General features: G+C 44.0%; 1 protein-coding gene across 8 annotated transcripts in view; it reads right to left on the bottom strand.

Annotated features, from left to right (window-relative positions):
* ALS2CL (ALS2 C-terminal like) overlaps positions 1-21,744 on the bottom strand; it is a 59,542-nt gene that overhangs the window by 5,111 nt on the left and 32,687 nt on the right. For 6 of the 8 annotated variants that reach the window (XM_072033918.1, XM_072033915.1, XM_072033921.1 and 3 more), the window contains exons 2-21: positions 20,290-20,398; positions 19,323-19,515; positions 17,461-17,526; positions 16,580-16,745; positions 16,018-16,146; positions 15,563-15,682; positions 13,700-13,776; positions 13,212-13,278; positions 12,479-12,675; positions 10,029-10,094; positions 9,281-9,379; positions 8,213-8,371; positions 7,806-7,917; positions 6,223-6,300; positions 4,623-4,750; positions 3,753-3,926; positions 3,048-3,141; positions 2,328-2,485; positions 874-942; positions 203-376 (exon numbers count right to left, since the gene is read on the bottom strand). In XM_072033918.1, the coding sequence (XP_071890019.1) occupies positions 203-376; positions 874-942; positions 2,328-2,485; positions 3,048-3,141; positions 3,753-3,926; positions 4,623-4,750; positions 6,223-6,300; positions 7,806-7,917; positions 8,213-8,371; positions 9,281-9,379; positions 10,029-10,094; positions 12,479-12,675; positions 13,212-13,278; positions 13,700-13,776; positions 15,563-15,682; positions 16,018-16,146; positions 16,580-16,745; positions 17,461-17,526; positions 19,323-19,515; positions 20,290-20,395 (2,432 nt within the window). In that variant the 5' untranslated portion in view covers positions 20,396-20,398. Of the gene's footprint in view, positions 1-202; positions 377-873; positions 943-2,327; positions 2,486-3,047; positions 3,142-3,752; positions 3,927-4,622; positions 4,751-6,222; positions 6,301-7,805; positions 7,918-8,212; positions 8,372-9,280; positions 9,380-10,028; positions 10,095-12,478; positions 12,676-13,211; positions 13,279-13,699; positions 13,777-15,562; positions 15,683-16,017; positions 16,147-16,579; positions 16,746-17,460; positions 17,527-19,322; positions 19,516-20,289; positions 20,399-20,808; positions 20,959-21,086; positions 21,172-21,744 lie in introns of those variants that run through there. The other 2 variants (XM_072033919.1, XM_072033914.1) reach the window with 2 other exon arrangements.

Raw genomic sequence — 21,744 nt, forward strand, 5'->3', positions numbered from 1 at the left:
AAAATTAGCACAGCTAATAGCAGCTTTCCACTAGTCAACGTTGTCCTTCCAGACAGCAGTGCAGGCACTCCATGACGGGACTTCCTCCAGCAGCCTAGGGAAGACTTCAATTCCTTCCCCCCCAATGCCATCAAACCTTCCCTGGCTGCCAGCTTCCCAGCTGATATCAGAGTGTATCCTGAGATGAAAAAAAGCCACTTACTTCTGTACATCCAGAAACTCCAGCAGCTTGATGTCAGGAAACAGGCTTAGGTCCACAATCCCTTGACAGTAGAGGTCATCTTCTCTTTCATGGTAGAGCATGTAGAGCATGAAAAGCTCAGGGTAGAAGCAGGGCAAGATCAATGGAAGGACCACACTGCAAGCCTTCTGGTCACTACAGCAGAGACAAGCACAGCTGAGTCCTGTTGGGACTTAGGTCCCCCCAAAATATTCCTAACATCCTATTCTAGGAACATTATGTCTTCTGCCTTCTCTGCCATGTTTCCTGCAGCACACTCCCTGTTTCCAAGCCTGCCTTTTTCCCCAGTGATGGTATGGAAGGCTCCTGCAGCTAATGTGAAGCATGTGGTGGTGCTGGGACTGCTGTCCTGCACACAACCAGCCCAACAGCTGGTGTGGGTTATCTCACAGGGCTGCATCCCACCTGCCTCCAACTCCCCACACCTTTATTCTGCTACAGAACATGATTAGAAGCTGCTGCTGCTCTGCTACAAGCAAAAATACCGAAAACTCTGAACTCTTAAAAAAAAACGTGTGAGATGTAAACCTGTGTCAAATGGACAAATGCAATCACTTTAGCATTTAATGCATTTTAGAAAACACCTCTAGGCTTAAGCAGCCTGAAGTTAAACAGCCAGCAGTGACACCTACCTTGTCTCTCCATCCACACACTTAGCAGGCATTTGGCCTTTCTGTTCCAGTGCCAGATGGAGCAAACCCCTGGAAGAGAAGCAGAGCTAAGTTTTATTTCTCTGAAGGCATGTTTTGTAGTGTAGGCATCCTGGTTTGTTCTACATTGAAATCCCTGATTAATAGAGCTTCATAGAATGATCTCTGGCTCCAGGAGCTATTCTCTATCAACAAACCAAGCCTCACAGTTTGAGGGCATTCTCCATTACTAGCAGCAGATGCCAGAAATGAGCGAGTGCTTCACAATATCTGTATGCCTTCTGAAAATTAGGGCAATCAATCCAAAGATTCTAACTGTGGTCTTCATTGAGCTCCTTGTATTCTCAGTTAAGAAACATGAGGTTTCAGGATCTGTCACACCAGCCAATTCTTTAATCTATCTATGAACGTTCAAGGATGCTCTACTCTGAAAAAGTAGCTTGGGTTTGTCTTGATATTTCCAAACCAGACTGCTTAATACTGAAAAGGGCTAAGGAGAGGTTGCTTGTTTTTGGCATAGAAGCATCAGTCTAGGAGACATAGCCAGAGGGACCCTGGCTAAGCTCCCCACACTACACCAGAAAGGTCTTGAGATACAAAGCAAGCTTTCCAAGCACCAAGCTCAGAAGCTCATGTGAAGGTTCACATGAACCAATGCTTAGGTTGGCAGCCCTGTTGTGCTGCTCACAAACACAGCCCAAATCCCTCCACTTCGCCCTCTTTCACAACACAGACACACAGCAGATGAAGTGAATCAAGTCTGACTCATTCCCATCAGCTGTGCTGGTGTTTTCAGACTGCCCCAGGAGGGAGAACTCTTCGTGGCAGGGCTGGCAGCCTTCCTCAAGTGCACAAGGCTGATAACAACAAAGCTTTTATCCAGCCTCCTCATTTTAAGGCAATATCTTCCCCAAGTGCAGTTAGAGGCAGAGCTCCCCACCTTTGCCTACTGTGGCATTTCTTATATCTCCTGCTAAACAGATATTCAAGCAGCAACAGAACCTCAATCATGCCTTTGATCCCATCCTTATGTACCCATGGGCACAACCACCTGGCTGAACAACCTCAGTTTGGAGTTTTTACCCACTACAGCCCAGCCTCAGCAATGCACTCAGGCTGCACATTGCCTCCAGTTGAGTTGAGGCATGCTAAGCTTAAATTCTTTTTCATTCAGTTATCGATATTGATCACCATTGTTGCATGCTTTAATATACTTTCCTGAACAATGGATATGACATACTTCCTAGGTCCATAAGAGCTTAGTTACTACAAATACCTCTATCCAACACAGTTTTGAATCAAGTCTCCCCCCCCCAGAAAAAACAAACAAACAAACAAAAAAAACAGTGTGAAATAAAGCAACAATGACATGAAAGAGTTATCCCAACAGTCTTCTTAACATACCCATTGGAAAGGCCTCAGATTTCTTTACTTACTGGTAAAACTCCCATATTTTTTTCGCATAGTGCTTGACTTCCTCTTGTGCCATAGTCAGCAAGTGTCTGTTGGCCCCAATCCCAGAATATGTTGCCTGAAAAGCTATTGTCAAGGCCTTCAGCAGCTTTCCCAGTGGATGCAGAGAAGACTTCAACGCCTGCATGATAAAGGAAAATTAAGTTTTACAAGTCCGCCTTTGCCATGAGCAGAGGAGAACACTTAAAGGCAATCCAACCTTCTCTTGTCAGCAGAGGAGAACAAGCCTAGAGGTAATCACCTATAATTTTGGTCTATTTGAACTGCCAAGAGCCCATTCTCCTCCCATTGTCAGAAAGAAATGTGCTTAGTAGAACTTGCTGCTCTGATGATCTTTGCTGTGATAAGCAAGAGAGAGCAAAGGATGCTCCAGGGTAAGGCTGAGTGCAAAACAACTTTGAGTGCATGGAAGTTGATTAATCATTTCCAGCAGCTGGTTATTCCCTGACACAGCTTGAGAACCGAGAGTAAAGCATTATCAGCACTTTCCTGGCCTGTATAGCTGTACACAATATATCCAAAAGGCATGCAAGAAAGCCCTCCTCTTCACAAAGGTATTCACACATTTTAGACAAGACCCTGAAGTCATTGGCTGTATTGTACATGCTAACAGAAAGCAAGTTTCTCTGACCTTTGTTCACATCTGATGGACAGACATAGCTCACTGGGATTTTAAACCTTACCTTCTCTAAATAACGCTGTAGTGACTCCAGTTCCTTGAGGTGGACAAGCTCTTCAAGAATATCTTCTATTTTCCAGGAGACATCCTCAGTCCCCCTGGAAAATTAAGAGGTGAGAATGAAAAGCTGTGTAGGAAAGATTTAGGATAAATCCCAGCTGGTCTTGCAGGTGGATACCAAGGGGGCAGCAAGACTATTAGAACAAAAGAATTCTGCTCTACCCTTTTATATGGAAATGCACCACCTTATAGCAGCTGCAGTCACCTAAAACTCATCACCCTCAGGTCCCCTCACAGCCAGCCTGAGTTGCATCCTGCACACGCTCATCTGATCTTTTTGAGACATTTTCTTCAGGGAAAATGAGTTCAGCCTGAATCTGCTGACAATGTCAGGTAGGTCTGCTTTAACTAGCAGAGGAGCCAGCGATGACTGGCCCACATGCAGATATCTACATTTAATCACATGAATCCCACCCACATTTTCATACAGGGGAATCAGCCTCAAGAGCACAATAATATATACAGACTTAAAAGTCATCCTCCTCCAAGATATAGTGTCATGGACAGGAAAAATGGGATAATTCTTGGGTTTATAGCTTCAATGCAAGGCAGACTCAATGTAAGTTGAACGGTTTACTCAAACATAAACCACTCTCCTCTCTACACAGATGGGCTCCTCAGTTGCCACAAGGGCACATAATATTCCTACCTGTGGCAGAAGAGGTACTCCTGAGACTTCCTTAGTTCTTTGCTTGTTTGTATGTGGAACCCTGTAAAAGACTCTTCTGTTTCTTCTTTGCAGCCGGAATGGATGAACTCCAGGAACTGGTCGTAGATTCCCTTCCACCTCTTCTCTACTGGGAATTCCTTGAGGCCCAGCTGACTGCAGAACAAGAATGGCATTAGGCTTCTATACACCCCTCCGTATATATATTTCAGACTTCACTTTCAAACACGGAAGGTTCTCCATAATCAGATATCAACATAAGAACTATGGAAGCGGAGAAGTCAGTAGTGCCTAGCTGGTGAGTCAGAAAAAGCAACTCAAGTCTATTTGCATGGCAATGAGATACTTTGGGTCAAGAAAAGAGCATCCCTCTGTGGGGCTCAGACCCAAGTATAAGAGTCTGTACTGAAGGATGTGGCCCAACAGCTTCAACTCAATTGCTCCTGTCCTGCACTGGCACCACTGCCTGCATGCTCTGATCCTGGCTCCACACCTTCCTCCCCATAGAGCACAACCCAACCCGAGCCCTTCAGAGCTTCACGTGCACACACACATGAACAAATTACTCAAAACATTCAGCTTCCAAAACTCTCTCCAGCTTGAGGATGGGAGCACCTCTGGGTGGCCAGTGGCAGCACAGGAGAAGAACACCTGGTTTCTGCTTCCCTTTAATTAAGATTAAAGGACAAGCTGGGCTCTCCTTTCTTCCTTCTCCCCTTGTATAAACACTAGTTTTCAGACCAGCTTTTTTAGGCAAGGATTGCCTTCATCCCTGAAGGGACTGGTCCAGTACTCTTCCACGTATTGTCGAAACACAAATCACAACCCAAGAAGTAGGCTGGTTTTGCTCACGTTTTGGTTATCCTCTCATCCGGCTGTTCGTTCGATGTATTCAGGATGCCTTGTGTCTGCAGGCCTTGCCCTGATTTGTTTGTAAAGGTTCCCTCCAGGATGAAACCATTGGCAAATGACAGCTTTCCCTGCAACAGAGAAATACAGGGTTATTCTGCCAAGATCTCATTAGCGAGAGGAAACAAGCTGGACGGAGATCTCGAATTCTCTTTTCAGCAGAGCCAGCTCCTGAAATGGTGACTAAGAACAACTTTCAGCACTGAAGTGCACATTTGCAGCATCCAAAACAATAGCATCATTAAGGTAGTTATCATTGGAGACAATACATCTCTGCTGTCGAGTGACATGTAGAATTTTGGAGGGTGAAGACATCACTGAGTAAGACTCTTGCATTATATTTTACAACAAGTAGCCAATATCTTTTTTTACATTACAAAATTAAAACACATGAACCTGTAATTTCTCCTCTATTTTTCCTCTACTTGTTAAAACCACAAACAAGTTTGGCCTCATGGGTAGAGGGAAACATATGATATTCACCACAAAAGCTTTCAAAACGTTCTCTGCTACCAAGAAAAACCTTAAATTCTCTGGGGCAAATACGGGAGAAGACAGGCAGTAGCTTTATTCAAACTTAAAAGGTTTTAATTAAACCAAATCCAAAGTTAAACAATATCGTAATTAATCTGGCTTCCAATGCAAGACTGAAATCCTTACTGCTCATAGCAGGAAGCATTCTGTCTTGAGATAATGAGCACATTTTTCTAAACTAACCACCAAACTAAACATTAATTTTGGAGGGAGCTGCGTCTAAAAACTAGGAGCTGCTTCTGCAAATTCACCCCAACACCTCTGGCTGAAGAAGATTATGACACAAGCACTTCCTCCCATGACAAGTCAGTAAATGACGGGGCTAATTTGCAATTGCTACCCTCACCGAGTATCTATTTTGACATCAACTCAGTCTGATTTGACCACACACATCCCGTCAAACTTGCCACGTGTTTCTGTAACAAGCCAGAGGACTAGTTTTCCCTGCAACAGGGCACTTGATGAGCACTTTAACCAGATATTTCAGTTAAAGATTAACTGAAAAATGCCGAACATGTCAGTGCACCAGCCAGATTGTAAAATTAAGCTCCCAAGATCCTTCAGCTATGTTAACATGTGGGTTATGCTAGCAGAGCACTGGTACTGCAGCTCTGTTTTCTTCATGCATCATTTCCTGTGCTCCCAAGCCACTACAAAGGCAAAAACATTTGTTCTAAGAATACAGGAACATCCTAGCTGCAGCTGTGAAGTGCAGCCAAATATCTCCCACAAACAACAGCAACAACAACAAAAAAATAAAAATAAAAAAACACAACAAAGCCTTGCGCAAAAAGAAAAAACAAAACAACTAAAGCCTTCATCCTCCTGCCTCTTGAAATCTCTTAGCTGCAGCCTTCCTTCTGTGAATGAAAAAGATAACAAGAGGAGGCAGGGAATAACAGGAAAATGTTATTTTTTGGAGGGATGGGGTATGGGACTTTGAAAAATCTATTGGCCTTTTAGAAAGCAAGCAACCATATGGATAGGGAGAGATGAAGTACATGCTCACCTTTCCAACAAAGGTTAGGTCTTCTGTGAAGTTTCCTTCGTAGACCGAGTCATCTTCCAAGAGCAGAATCCCAGAACCCTTCATTTGAAAAGCACAAGCAATGAATTCATGACACTAACTCCCCTCCCTACTCCAGTTCATCTAGAAACAGCCACTGGCTCAGACTATTTATGGGCTGCAGGTTCTGAATACCTTTATGAAAGCCCAACGTATCATCTGAAATACTCAAGAGGAAAGCAAGGAGGTGTTTTAGAGACAGCCCATTAGGCATCCCAGCGTGGAAGAGATGTACACAGTAGTCAGGTGGTTTTAACCAATATTACATTTATTTCCTTAGAACAAGGCAGAAATAGCAGTTTCTTACTCTGAGTGGTCACCTAGAGCTGTGATATGGATCAAATTCATGACCCTCCTGATCCTATGACCTCCTGGTGACTGTAGACAATTGTGTCATTCTTTGTAAGAGAAAAGAGGAAGACAGCTGCCGTGGAGAATTAGATTTGTCCCTTGCTTTGCAGTCAACGGGGCTTTAATGAGCTGTTCCTAAGCACTTATGAAATGATTCTTTCCACTACTTCCCAACTCCCAAGGCTGCTTACAGTAGCACACATTTCAGAGGAAGAGCACCAAAATGCAGAACAGACACAGAATAATTTCTGCCAGTGGGGTAAGATTCTTCTCACTGGGGCTTGGCCCAAGGTTTGAGCCCAAAGGTTTATACATACCCACACCAGCCAGAAAATGTGGTCACTTTTAGAGTTGTAACACATTTTCCACTGGAACGGTTTTCTTGATGGAAAGTGCCCTTTTTTGGCAAAAATAAAAGGTTTCCACGGGAAGCTTCTTGGCCATACCAATTTTCCACTAGGAAAACTGAAGCGATTGCTCCCACCCGGAAGCCTTCTGAAGTTAAAGGAGCCTTTGGCAGCTGGCAGACCAAAAGACAGCTTTATTTTGGTTCCCTGCAGATGGAACTGTTATGGAAAGCCCTTCCAACAGAGTTTCCATGCTAAACATTTTGTCCTAATTCAGTGTGAGGGGAGGGGATTGTTTGTTTTTTTTTTTTAAGTGCGTATTTTTCATGAGAAGAAATGTTTTTATTTCCAAGCCAGCTCTCCTATGCCAGTCCCTTTTGCTTTCTACAGCAACATCTAAATTTTCAATGAACTGGAAAGACAGCTGAGCATAGGTAAGCTCACATTGGCAAGGTAAAGACTTGATGATATCCAAGACAGGCATAGCATTGCATATACTAGCACAGCACTTCACATGAGTTTTGTTCTATACTCATGACCTGATGGTCAATTGAACAGCAAAGCTTACAAAGTGTCTTAGCATTAGCAAGGAGAAAAGAGTCTCCCACATAGTTCCTACCTGTACCTTGTGAAGGTGGTAAGAAGTGGAAGATTTCATCTAGGCTTTGTTCTTCAAAAATGTTATTGTGGTAAAATATTAAGGCTTAAGTTTTCTTGCCTTCTATTTTCCCTCAGAGATTAATTATGAAGGGAAATCTTAATCTTGTCCTCAATGGGGGAATTCCATGTCCCACCAACACCTAGAGTCCACTGAAAACGGATACTTACCACCATTTTGTCAGCATGAAATGTCCTTTGATAGCAGACACCCGACTGGGTGACTACAATGCCTTGTCCGTGTTTGTGATCATCGAGCCATGTCCCTATGTATCTCTCCCCTCTAGAATGCAATAGAAAACATTTTTTTTCCTTCTATTTCATGTCATTTTAGTCAATCTGATATATCACCTACTGAGGCTACGTTTACCTGATATAATGCTCCACATAGCATAAAAGCCAGACTTACTGCACAACCCAACTCTGCAATTCTCCAGGAGTTCAGGCCTTATAGCAGAGGCTGAACATATTACTCCTTCCCAATTCCCCCTGTCAGAACATGAGGCTTTCCCCGTGCCAATAGAGGGGGAAAACTCCCAGGCACCTACAGGCATTGCTGATCTATACACCACCTTTACCTGTCTTTGTCTTCCCAGACTCCGTATCCATTCTTCTTGTCATTTTCCCACTGTCCCGTGTATTTAAATGGATGCTCAGCTGAGTGGTTCTCCAGTATCCCAAACCCTTGACGCACGTTGTCTTTGAAGTAGCCTTTGTAGACCATATCATTCCCATATCTGCAGGGAAAGATACAGAGAGAATCTGTAGATTCTGTGCCTATTTAATAGCTCCTATTGGAGCAGCAAGACAGAAAAGCGAGTATATTGGGCACTTCTGCCTGCTAAATATTGCACATGTTTGACAGATGACTCTGGAACCCCTAGTTGTTCACTATTAGGAACATGCATGATGCAAGCTAATCACTTAGCAGATAGCTTTCAACATAACCTGAGCATACAACACTTAGGGTTTGTAGTTGTCCTCTGAGAGGCTACTCAGCGCTTGACCTCTTGCCAACCAGATCCCAGTGACAACAGGTTAATCCAGGGTGGGAGTAGATCCGATCAAGCTGGAAGACAGATCTGCCTTCACCTTTCTTTGCCCACCCCTTCTGCTGCTGTTTGTGGCCTTCTAAATTGAAGGAGGATGGAAGGTAAGGCTGGGACACTGCCATATGCCCACAATAGGGTGCTTTTCAGGCCAGAGTCTATCTAGCTAAATCCCCAGAGCACCACTTTGAGACACAATTGTGCAAATGATTCTTCCCAGAAGCATCTGGCACTCCACTTCCTAAATTAAGCTCTGGATTTAAGCTCAGAATTTGAGTGAGCAGGAGAAACAAACTGGAGGAAGCAGTCCACTTCAGGATAATGGTTATGATTGCCAGACCAACGATCCAATCCACCATTAAGGAAACTGCTTTACATAAGGTTTAGGTCAGACAGCATGGCCAGCTAAGAGAGTGCTGTGTGCTTCTCCAAGCCTGTCCAGGGCTGATGGCACACCATGCACTTTCTACTCTCAACCACAAGCACAAATATCCAACAACATCCTTACAAAAAGGACACAGAGTAGTTACAATGGTTATAGCTTGTTGGGAAGCTATAACCATCTTTAACCAGAGTCCATCTTTGGGTTTTACTTACTCACAGATTCCATAGCCTCTCATCTTGCCCTCATACCAGTGGCATTTGTAGCAGTCATACCGGTCTTCAGATCGCCGAGGGACAAGGCATATTCCAAAACTACAGGGTGCATATGGTGGAGGTCAGCACGACAACGAGACTCAGTTGTATTGGATAAGATTTAAAAACTAAGGGCCTGTTGAAGTGATTAAAATGTCTGGGGCCAGTTTTACTTCTGGCATTAACGAAATGTTTTCTTAACCCCAACACTAAGTATTTGAGACATTTTAAAATATAGCCTATTCTGAAAATCGTTTAGAAATATGAAATCTAAAAGTCTTATTTTTCTCATTTGTTGAAAATAATGTTTGAATTTCATACTGTTTTCTTTCCCTCTGAAAAAAAAATAATCTGATTTAAGAGAGATTTTTAAAAGATATCCAAAATAGATTTTCCAAGGTATTTTATATGAAAAAATTCACCTAGATTTGGAGATCAAAGGTGAGATTCATCCAATCAAATGGACATGTCTGCATCTGAACAGGTCATCTGCACACTCTCCCTTCTTTGTAGTCACTGGCAATCCACTCACTAAGTTACAACTCACTGAGCCTAATACAGGGGACCAGAATAGTTCAAATAAATTGGGCTCTAACAGTGAATAGAGCCCCTAGGCAAGATAACCAGCATCTCTATACCTCTAAGAGGAACTATTCCTTAGCTTACTTTGAAAGCAAAAAATGTCTTAGGATTTTTATTTAAGGCTTACCCATGCTCCAAGCCTTCTTTGAAATCTCCAACGTGGTTGCGTCCATCACGCCACTTCACTGTCCCCCTGCAATTTGAAGGGAGTGTTACACAAGTACAATGACCAGCGATGTACACAGCTGCAACAGAAGTTATCAATATCCTAGAGACTGCTAACATCAGAATGTTTCCTCAGAGGACAACGAGAGGGAGAGTTCTCTGTGCACCTCTGGGATCTTGGATTGCATCGAAGGGTTTGATATCGTAAGGTTTTCATGTCCTGGAATGAGCTGGAAGAATCTTTTTTCCAAATTCTTTTATCTCAAAATCATTTTGTAGAGTTGCTGGGTCATTCATTTATGACAGTGCACATGATTCTTTTTTAATTGAAGCAGAGCACATGATTAAGTCAGTTGAAGTTCCAGCAGGGCACATCCCTGTAGATAAGTTAATGACACCACAGCCCAGAAATTCATTCATTCTACCAGGCACAATGAAAACAAAAGAGATGAGTACTGGCCTAAAGGGATTGTATCTTTCCATCTGTTTTGTGCTGGGGTTGTAGAAATGATTACACAAGGTAACAATGCAACGATGAGACTGGAACTGTCACAGCGATGCAATGGTCAAATTATTGCACAACCTTGCCCAGCTGTGAATGAATTTCCTCCCTCTTCCTCTCCCAGTCCACCCACACCCACTCACTGTTTTAACTCTTGCAACAGCCCAGACACAGCCAGTTCGCTACACGTCCCCAGCCAAAGACAGTGCAAATTGGTGCAGTACCAAAACCCTGACGTGTTGTCTTGACTTTCACCAAGGTTGTTTTCAACACTTACACGTGACAGACTCTTTTTTGGGTTTTAAGATACAGGGAAGTGGTCAGAGCCAATTAAGTGGATTTAAAATACATCTCCTTTTGCTTTGCTAATTTGAATGAAAGCAAAATAGAGCAAAACAAACAGAATGCCAGCTCCAGTCATGGGAATGGTTCAAGCAGGACTGTTTCTTTCCTCCACTTCAAGGCATCAGGAGTACTGGGACAAAAAGGCAAAGAGCTGGACAAGCCATCATGGCCAGATTTGCTCTTCTGTAACCCTGTATTAGTATCAAGTAATATAGGAGACCAGTTTTAGAGGTGGGAATGACAGCAAGCAACTGAAAGCCCAAGTATTATAAGTGCCAGAAGTCACTTAGTTCTGCCATGAGTTTTTTGGGATGCTTCAGTCAAGTCACTTAATCTGAAGCAACGGAGGTAACTTCTTCATCACATTTCTTGCAACCTGAAGATAGGAGAAGGCAAAGAGTAACAAGCAGTGCTTGTCCCTCTGTGTCTGCACAGAGTGGTTTTCTAATCTCATTTTCTAATTTCATTGGGATAACTGCTGGGGAAGGTGGCGATGATGTGAGGGACTGCCTCAAACACAGCCCTACTCCAAACACCTATTTAATGATGTTCTGAAGCAAGGCATAAGCTCTTCCACAGAAAATTCAGGGTCAAGCTTTTGATTCCAGATATTCTGATTATTTTAAGATTCTTTCAAACCAAGTCTTGGCACCTTTTTTGCTTCAATAGAAACAAACCACGTATAAAAGTTGTATAAAACTCAGGAAGTATAAAAATCCCGTAGCAACTTTTTTGTGTCTGACAAGGTTGGTCGTGTTTGAATTTTCTTCACAAAAACATAGTCTGTGCTCTATCCTTTATCAAATAGATTTTGATTGGGGCTGTTTAACTTTTCTTTTATAAATTGTTCCCTTTTGGCATAGCTAATTTTTAAATTTGGGTTGGGTTTAGTGAACAGTTCTCACGTACTCAAGAAATGCATTTAAGCATCTTTTGTATTTAATGAATTAAAAAAAAAAAAAACCTCTCTGATAATTGTTCAGTTGTTAAAATGCATTTTGATAGCATGGGAGAAAATGCCTCACTTCTCGCATGCAAAGTTTTTTGTTTTATTTTATTTTCCTTATCACAACGGTGAGATTTTATGCCTCAGGCAGAGATCCTGATAATAAGCACTGGCTTAACTCTGAGCCCTAATTACTGGCATAATTCAGTGCAGTGCCTCCAACGTGATCACTGCCACATTAAGGACAGCCTCTAAAATTTACTGCATAAACCAGTATCGTTAGCAAGATATCTGCAATATGTAGATCATGTGGCAGGACTCATACTTTGACCAAGCCCTGAAAGCAAGCAGCTATATCACAACTGCCCCCAAATCTGTCCTCAACACCAGGTTTCCCTGTGGAAACAAGCAAGGCAGGAGCCAGAGAAGCCAGCACATCCCAGGAGATCACCAGCCCCCAGTCTGTGGTCCAGACCTTTGGCATAGGATGCACCACCCCACATCCACAGCCATCTGTACATCCTCCAGTGCCTCCACTGGATCCAAGCAGCACTACGTCAAGACATCAGGCCATCCTTGCATATTCCTGCTCAGGAAGAGGGCAGAAAAGGCTCCTTACTTGCCATGAGGCTTTCCCCAGTGCCACTCGCCCTCGTAGGATGCACTTTTGAACTTGCTCTCCAGCCTGAAGACGTAGGTGAAGAAGCGGCAGGAGGGGGGCTCGGTGCCTTCTCCAGTCTTACCCCACAAGGGGAAATCTCGCTTCCCGTTCAAAGCCTGGCGGATGGCTTGGTTCAGCTTCCACTGCCAAACAGCCTGGGAAGAGAGGAAGAGGAGAGCTGAAGGTACAAGCGGAGAAAGCCAGATGGTCCACAAGAGATCCTCCAGGATAAGCAGGAAAAAGTCATGGGGCTCCCAAAAATTCTGTGATGTTCTGAGCTGGTGGGTTATAGCCCACCTGTTCTGTTTCCAGCACCCTGACCTCTAATATCTGCTGCTGAGTATCTGAGCCACCTCAGGAAGATATTGGTTCCATGAAGAGAAAGTTGTGCTACTTATTATTATGTTGAAACTATTCAAAAAAAAAAAAAAAAAAGAAAGAAAAAAAAAGAGAGAGAGAGGAGAAATCACACAAAGGGTTTTGTCTGCATTTAAGCAGCTGCAGAGCCCACTAATCTGTCTTCTGATCAGGAAGCATAAATCCTGATGCTTACTGATATGTCAGCTTCCACTCAGTAGCAAACATTTTGCTCCCACTACAGAGCTGTCATCCCTTCTATACCATTTCCCTATTTCAAGGCTGTTCACACAATACTTTCAGGTGAAACAGAAAGGCCCTGACCGCTGCTAACCTTCATCTGTGGGTCTTTGGCAGAGAGAAAGAATGTTTCTTCTGGGGTTATAATGCGGAGTCCATACCTGCAAAACAAAAGACATTTCAGAGACTCTGGAAAAAATGTTTCTCAGTCAAACAGAAGCTCTTTTTTTTCTTTTTTTCTTTTTTTTTTCTTTTTTTTCTCCAGAAGCTAATGTCTCTTTGACAGCCAATTTTTTCCTTCTAGAGAAGTACTCAACTGTCAAGTCATCTTTGTTCTCTAGGTCTGCTACCCCAAATCATTTTATTACTGATTTCAAGATGTCATTAAACACAAGCGATGCAAGCCCAAGCTGCTGTGATCCCACCTGAGAAGTGCTGCAATCATTTGCCCGTAGCCCAGAACCAACCCCACTAGGGAGAAAGGAACTGAGACAGAGTTTTGAACCATTATCTCAGTTCCACAATCAAGTAATTAAGTTGAAAACTTCCCCCCACACCTCCAAGAGGAGATTTTTTACTTACAGTCCTGGAGTTGATTTCTCCCTGCAGTTTTCATCTACCCACACAAGCTTCAGATCAAAGCTCTGAAAGCTGTTTCCCTGGAATAAAAGGGAGAAGATGTTATGTTGATGTAAACTTTGCCCTTGCTGTGTTAATCCATCGAACAGCAGAGCAAGATAGGCAGCACAGTAAATTCCCTCTTTCATAGTTCATGTATCTATCTCATACTATGATGACGGATCTCAGAGACCGAAAAAATGTAGGAGAAGGAAAAACATTCTCAGTTTATCACTTTAAAGTAGTGGTCCATAAATCCACAGCTCTACCACTGACAGAAACAGACCTTCTGATCAAAGACACCTTTTAGAATGCATTCATCTCTAGTAGAGTTTCTTTCCTATCATATGGAAATGCTCCCAAATCATCCCTGACACAAGGCACGCTCTAATTCTGCTTATCTAGGATCTGGACTCAATGACACAGCCACAGAGTGGCCTATGAGGACATTTAAAGAGTTACCACTTTAATCAAGAAGGCAACAAAAATAAGAAATAGTTGAAAAAATAGCTAAAGACTGTGTTTAAATATTACATGCCCCTTCACTGCCTAAATTCTGGGTACCTACATTACAGCCTTGGTCTGTAAGGATGTAGTTGAACCAGGTTGGGTACTGGCACCATGGGGTTCACCAGGAGTTAATCACTGATGTATCGACCAGATTTGGGGAAAATATGAAGGTTGGGATTCCCAACACCAGAGCTCTCATCAGCAGTTCCCTGCTAGCATCCCAAGATAACCAGTTCAATCCCAGTTATGTCTCCACTTGCCCCAGTAACAGTCACAGCAGCAGATGAGACGCAGTGGGTGGAAACCGTTGGCTGAACAGAGATGTCTACAATGTAGATATCTCCCCGTCAGACGGTTACCCTGGGCTCTCAACCCAGCGGCCAATGGAGTTGAGGGCATGATTCAACTCATCCCAGTTTTGGCACCTAAAACAGGCCAGAAGAACCGCGCCCAGGCAGCGCGTGCTCCTCTCCCCTGACTGCAAAGGGAGCCTGGGGGGGATTTGCTCACAGCAAGATCACTGCAGAGCTAAGAAACCTGCTACGTAGAGCTGAACAAGATAATCACTACTCCATTTCCTGAGGCCTAGGCCCTGGCAGCCGAGCTGCCCGGCGTTATCACAAGGGCCCGTGTTTGAAGGAGGCTGTGGGATGTATCAGCTCACACGGCAGTCATGTGTTTAGGCACCTGGGGCACTGGCACATCACTAAAGGGAAAGCGAGGTGCGTGTGAGGAGAGCCAGACTAGATTACAGGTGCCGTCAGTCAGATCAAGCCAAGCTGGACTTCGTTAACATACCACAGAACAACTTTGAACAAGTGCTGTGTGCTCATCCGTGGCTGTAGACACTCCCTGACTGCTCCACACCCTGGCCCCAAATCCCTGAAAAAGCCCCAAGGATACCTACAGCTTCTGCACACATGCCACTAGCAGAGTCAGCCACGGAACTTGGTATTTAGTCCTGTGCTCAAGTATTTGAAGTGTTAGAGTTTTGACCCATTAGGACTCCTTTGAATGAGCAAGGACAAAAATGAACAGATCTACACACAGGCATGGGCTTGGGTTATTAAAAAGGTGTCTGTGGTGGTTAGATAGTACACAATTACTGTAAAAAAAGATCTGTGGATATTCATCTATTCCTACACACCCTAAGCTTTCTTCTCTTATTCTCCACTGCAAACCACAGGTGCATGGATCCAAGATAAGGTTTTGCACATATCCAAGCTCTGCTGCAGTTTCAGCATTACAAGAACATTAATTTTAGTGTCATTTATCTCTGCTGCCCTTCCAATCCCCCCGAAAGGCTGGAAAATTCACCTGAATTAAGACAAGGACATCATCAAAGAGCAAGATCCTGTCTGATCGATTTGTGCTGGCAGAGATGGGAAGATTTCTGCTATCCTCCAGCAGCCTCCTTTCAGGAACACACAGCATATCCTGCAAAAAGCACCACAAAGGTCAAGGTTGTGGAACAAGAGCATCAGGAAACACCAAAGTTAGAAGAGGACATCCAACTCAAGCCAACAGTTCCTGCAGAGGCCAGATACCTCTTGGCACAAGCTGGCAGTGACAGCAGAACTGGACACAGTGTTCAACTTTTAAAGCAGCGAGCAGTCATAATGTTTCTTCAAGGTTTCCACACTGCCCTGCTGGTTTCCAAATGAAGCCCCAGATGCCTGATCCATATGAAATTTTCTCCATGGATAAGCAGACCTCCCAAGGAGGTCCTTGGGAGGACCCTTGCCAATATACACAATATATCTGTGACTTACTGTGAATTTGTAGCCCAAGGATTTCCATAAGGTCTTGGTAAAACAAGCTTCATCCAGGACTTGGCTGATGAAGGACTCCAGCTTCACATATTCCTTGACAGTGCTGGTAACCACGTCCTTTTCAGAGCCCTGATAAAGGAAGTGGTTCATCACTTGATCAATGCTTCAGGCATGGGTATGCAGGGCATCTACTCTTGGGGCTACAGCTACCCAAAACCCTCAGCAGCTCCAAATTCGAAGGACTAATCAAGGTTAATCCTCCAAACCCTTCCAGCTCTAACATTATCCCTGCAGCCAGCAGAAGCGTGCAGCCTTAGGTCAGTTACTTGACCCTTGCAGGTCCTCTCCATGACGAGTAGCTCGGACTATGCTAGAGGATCCTCTCTTCATTGCTTCGGGACCTTCAGGTGGACTGTGCTCCACCAGTGCTGGTTAGCACTACTTTGGCTGTCCACTGGAAAGCATTTTCCTTCCAGCCTGCTTTGAATTCCCTCCCACCACCACAAAGCCCCTCAAGTTCTCCATAAGATGTTAACATGAGCCATCACACAAAGGCCCCTACCTCTTTGAGAACCTCGTTCAGCTTGGTGAGGAGCAGTATATATTGCTCGATGTGGTCCCGGATCGGTTTGTGAAGGACAGTGTATAAGGCCAGTGACATGGAGGTCTCAGAGGTGAAGTCCGTGAGGAATTGTTTCAGCACTGTCTTGTGGTGCTTCCAGGCTTCGCTGCAAGGTGACAAATTAAGACAAAGGCTCAGCAACCAGTCCTTCTACAAACTGCTGCTGCTCTGCTTTCCAAGCACTACAAGCTACCTCACTCCCAGAAAAGATATTAAAAGACTTCAAAGAGCAGGAGATCTTTCCTCATTGTCCTATTTTGGTGTGTTTGGTGTGCAAATGTTTGCACACCAAACACACCAAAATAGGACAATGAGGAAAAAAGCTTCATTTGTTCTGTCTCTGGCCCAGCTGCTCTTGCAAATACAAATCACACCCACAGATGCATGGAATATGGCATAACTTCCATGATGGTTTGTGCACTGAATGACTCAGATATAGTGATTATAAATCCTCTCATGCCCTGCTCTCATGCTTTCATTTGCTGTTTTCCATAAGGCTCTGACAATATCCAGAACCAGCAGTGGAAATTCCCTGCCAGGTTCCCACAAAATCCTTTCTCAGGTTCCACTCCTTCCCTGAACTCCCAAATTTATTGGATTCCTCTTTCCCAAATGTCTGAGTTGTGCCTACTATGAAGGAGATGGAGGGAGATCAGGGGAAACCTTTCAGCAGCTGCTCTGGTCAGTTCAGAGGAGAGTCAGCTACACCACAACACGGAGATCATCACAAGGTACAGTGCTGCTCGTGCTCGTTTAGTGTCTTATCTTGTACAGTATCACTGTGTTCCTATCAGCCTTTTAAATATGCATTTTTCACTGACCTTTTGCTCTTTGTGGCGTGTTCAAAGCCATGGACTACAACATAGTTGGCAAAAGTGACGAAATATCTGTTGGCAAGAAAAAACACACACACACGAACATGAGTTGAGTTAAAGATGCATGTTAGCTATGAGGTTTAAATGACAGAAGGAAGAAGATCATTTGAAAACGTGTCAGGTCCGCATTTTCAAGAGAGGCAAAGGCACAGCTACTGGACCTCCCACCTTGGCTTGCACCCTTTTTGTCCTCAGTGGCTTAAATTTCTCATTGACTTTGCACGAGCAGTGTCTTAGGAGCTTTAAGTCTTCCCAGCTTTTAGCACAAGCATAAGTTGTGCAAAAAACCTTGGAAAGGATATCTACAAAGGCTGACCGTAAGAGATCAACTTCAGATGTATAAATTTCTACTGCTCGAAGTAAATCTACCAGGCCTACATTACTGGTGGCAAATTCAAGTCAAAGCGTCCATGTCAATGTATCTGAACTCACACTAGAGGGAGATCGAGCTGTATTTTGTCAGCAAATACCATGTTTTCTTCCAGTAGTGGTTTCAGATAAATCAGATATTCTGTTCAGTCTAATTATCATTGATTACATTTTCAGTATTTACTACTGATTTTCAGAACCCTAAGCAGGGGCTTTGTTTACTCCTACATCACTGCAGGAAGGATGAGACATTAAGTTTGCACAGAGTGAGTCAGCAGTGGTGGGTAGGAACCAGCATTTTTTTATTTTTTTTTTTTTTTAGGACATCCAACAAAAACAGACTTAATTTCAAAATGAGGGGAAAAGAGATCATCAGATAAGCTCCTCCTTTTCACCAGCTGAAACCTCAACACAAGTTTTCATCTCTTTTGTGCCTTTTTAAGACAAACCAATTCTAATTCACTGAATCAGGCTCCAAACGAACATACTCAGCTCCAAAGCCTGTTCACATAAGGGCAAAGTTTGTAGTGCATCACTTCCCAAAACGATGCTGTCAAAGTGAAAACAAAACAAAACATAGTCCTTCCTCCTCCCTCTATCTGTGTAGCCATATACAAAACCAAGACTACTAGATGAACAACTATCTCCAAGAGCCAGAATGGCCATCTCCCAGTCCTGTGTGGGTGCCAAACCACCCAGATGGTACCAGCCCATCTAAGCAGAGCTTGGCAGTATTTGAGATGAACGAAGGACCAAACATCATCTGATCTTTACGTCACCTCAGGTGCCCATAGCCTGTTTGTCATGGTAGGACATCAACACACAGGTTACACACACTCCAGTGGCTTTGGCAAACATTTACTTTGCATTGCAGACAGATGGGGAGCAGACATGTAATTAATTGTAGGAACAGCTATGGGGCAGTATGTTTTTCATATCATGCTACATCCATCACTTGCTATCATATCCCTTGCCAAAACCAAATAAACACGTCACAAACAGGTAATATGAACTGTGTCTGGTGACATCTCTTTCCTCATCCCCCCATCAGTCCTTTAAACCTTCTCATGTAAACCTTCCCATCCCTGTGACAGCTCAGCCTTTGCTCTCAGAAGTCCCCCAGGCACAGGTTTTCCTATTGGTCTTCTTCCCATTTGTAACATGAATTAAAAAAAAAAAATAATACAATATATGTACTCACAAGACAAATCCTACCTCTTAAAAGCCAAATCAAATATAAACCAATATAAAAAAAGACTACTTATTAGATGGTCTGCAAAGATACTGAATACAGCCCCTTCTCTGACCTGATGACTGAACACTAATGAACACGACCGAGCATATTAAATGCATCCCTTTTGCACTAACTTACCATGGCTGGCAGAGGTAGTTGATAAATTCAGTACCTTATTCTTGCTCCAGAATACTTCTGTACTTACTGGATGTAGAGGCTTAGAAACAGGTCTCCTTTCCAGACAATGTAAATATCCTGGATGCAGAATGACTCCGAAGTGCTGCATTTTTGCTTCACTATCCGGTAATTCTCCTCTGTGAGGTTCCAGAGAGCTTGAAACCGATCATTCAGGAGCAGGAAGAGCTTAAAGTTCTCCTTTCCTTTCTGGTCACTAGGCTCTTCAGGGCAGGAAGAGGGGAAAAAAAAAAGGCCATCAAAAAGCCTTAAATCCAGGGAATCTTGTGCAAGACATTGCCCACACCAAGTAATCAGCCCAATTTGTCAGTGTGAAGTACATATATTCGTATAGGAAAATAATTCCAATGAGGAAGGAGATGATGATTATTTAGGGTTGGGCTCTTGTCAGTAATTGCATAGGTTATCCATTCTAAGGCCTTCTCCTCTCCGTTCTTGTGGGGCATGTGGTCACGACAGCCTGCAGGGCTCAGACACGAGCATCAGAGGAAAACTGGGGGAGTTTCTGCCCCTGGCCCAAAGGTCTGCTCCCAGTCTCCTCGGAGGACAGACCAAAAAGGAAAGATGGCATAGGAGGGAAACAGCCTAGGGGCCTAATCCAGTCTCACCACTTTTGGCCAGACAAGCTTGTGAATATTTATGGATTTGTTATTTCAGTGGAGCTGCTCTGATTTACTGCCAGCTTAGAACCTGCACCCACAAGTTTCACCTTCAAAGATGGGCATGAGCAGAGAGGCAGAACGGGCACAGTTCAGGGGTCATACATATGCAAGAAACATTTTGGATTTCCATGTGTCATGCTGGAAAAAAGCCTTGGAAATTACACTGCTCAGAAATTGGATTAACCTCTAAAACCAACAGGAATCATAGTCCTCGCCTTGCATGAAAGGTTGCCCCCAGCAAGCCCTCAGCCATCAGGTTTCAGGTATAACTCAAGGGAAGATCTAGAGGCAAAGAACTAATCTTCTCCAACCTACCTGCCTGGAGCAGAGGCTTGAAGATGAGGGCATCTATCCGTGCCAGGCACGCCGAAAAGTTTTCTTCCGCATGGAGCAACGATGCAGTAGCTTCAGCTGCACACATGTCCTGGACACAACACAAAAGGCACACGTGAAGTCCCTGCAAGGCTATCCATCTACTGATGGCTTCGGTGCTCATTGCAAACATTCAGCCTTCCTTGCTCTCAGCAGCATTCACACGCAGATGTAATTGCTGTCCTCAAAAAGCATTTACAAATATTAGAAGAGGAAACAGAAACCCGACAGCTCAAGAGAGATAAGGTGGTGTCACGGAAGACCACTGAGACTACAGCCCATTTCCCTGATGCCCCAGCTGAAGAACTTCTCATATCAACCACAATACTTCTCCACATGGCCGAGATGGCCCTAAACTTCTCGGTGTGTGTTAATCTTGCTTAGTGCCAGATTCAGTCTCCCAAAGGGAAATCCCTGAGGTCGCACGAAAAATGAAGCAGAGCATCTCTTCCCGTCTCTCACCAGTTTTCTGCCTGCATGCCTCAGCTTGCACCTTTTGGCATCGTAAGCTATCATACGGAGCTGCAAAGCCCTGCCAGCCATTGCAAAGCATCCAGCCCTCTGGAGGAACAGAAGTCTGGTGTTACTCCTTCCCGAGCAGGACACTGCACTGCTGGTCGTATGTCACAACTCCAGTGTCAACAGGGACAGCTTGCCTAAAGTGGAAGTGGGCAGCACTTCAACTGAAGTGCTGAGAAAAAAAGAAAGAAAGAAAAAAAAAAAAAAAAAAATCAACAAACCCATGTGAGCACACTCCAGTAGCTTCGGCAGCTTCCTCCTTCCTAGCCTCACCTCCCAAAAGAAATGTATCAGAGGAAGTGCGTACCAGCCAGCTAATAGCACGTCATGAGAGACTAATCTGGAAAAAGCCCAGGTGGTGAAAATACTACGGGCGGAGCCAGCTGATACTAACCGAGAGAAATAACACACAACTCAGACTCATTCAGCTTTGCGAAGCAAAACAGCAAAATGAAGGGACTGCGTATGGCCTGTCCACTTTTATCCTTGGCCTGGCTGGAGTGCAGGCTCAAAGGCTACACCCAAAACAGCAAGCGAGTGAGTGTTGGCATCATGCTGCGAAGATTGCTAAATTGGTGGCAGACTTTGGCACAGTTCTGAGGTGTGCCAACTAGCGCAGTCCCAGACAATGCTCAGACATGGCCAAGGGACCATTTGAAACAGGCAGCTTGCACGTAGCCACGCAGGTCGGGGAGGTGAGGAGAGCTCAGCTACTCATAGGTTATGCCGTAACCACTTGGCTATGGAGCCAGCCCTAATTTATTTACTAATAGAGATGTAACTAGCATATTTGCACTGTCCCCAGCAAGAGCTAAACTCAGGCTGTCTGCTGGCAGGATACTCTAAGGCATCCTAAACTTCTACCCTGATTTCTGTAGA

This window comes from Anas platyrhynchos, chromosome 2 (genome assembly GCF_047663525.1).
Source record: "Anas platyrhynchos isolate ZD024472 breed Pekin duck chromosome 2, IASCAAS_PekinDuck_T2T, whole genome shotgun sequence".
NCBI classification, from domain to species: Eukaryota; Metazoa; Chordata; class Aves; order Anseriformes; family Anatidae; genus Anas; species Anas platyrhynchos.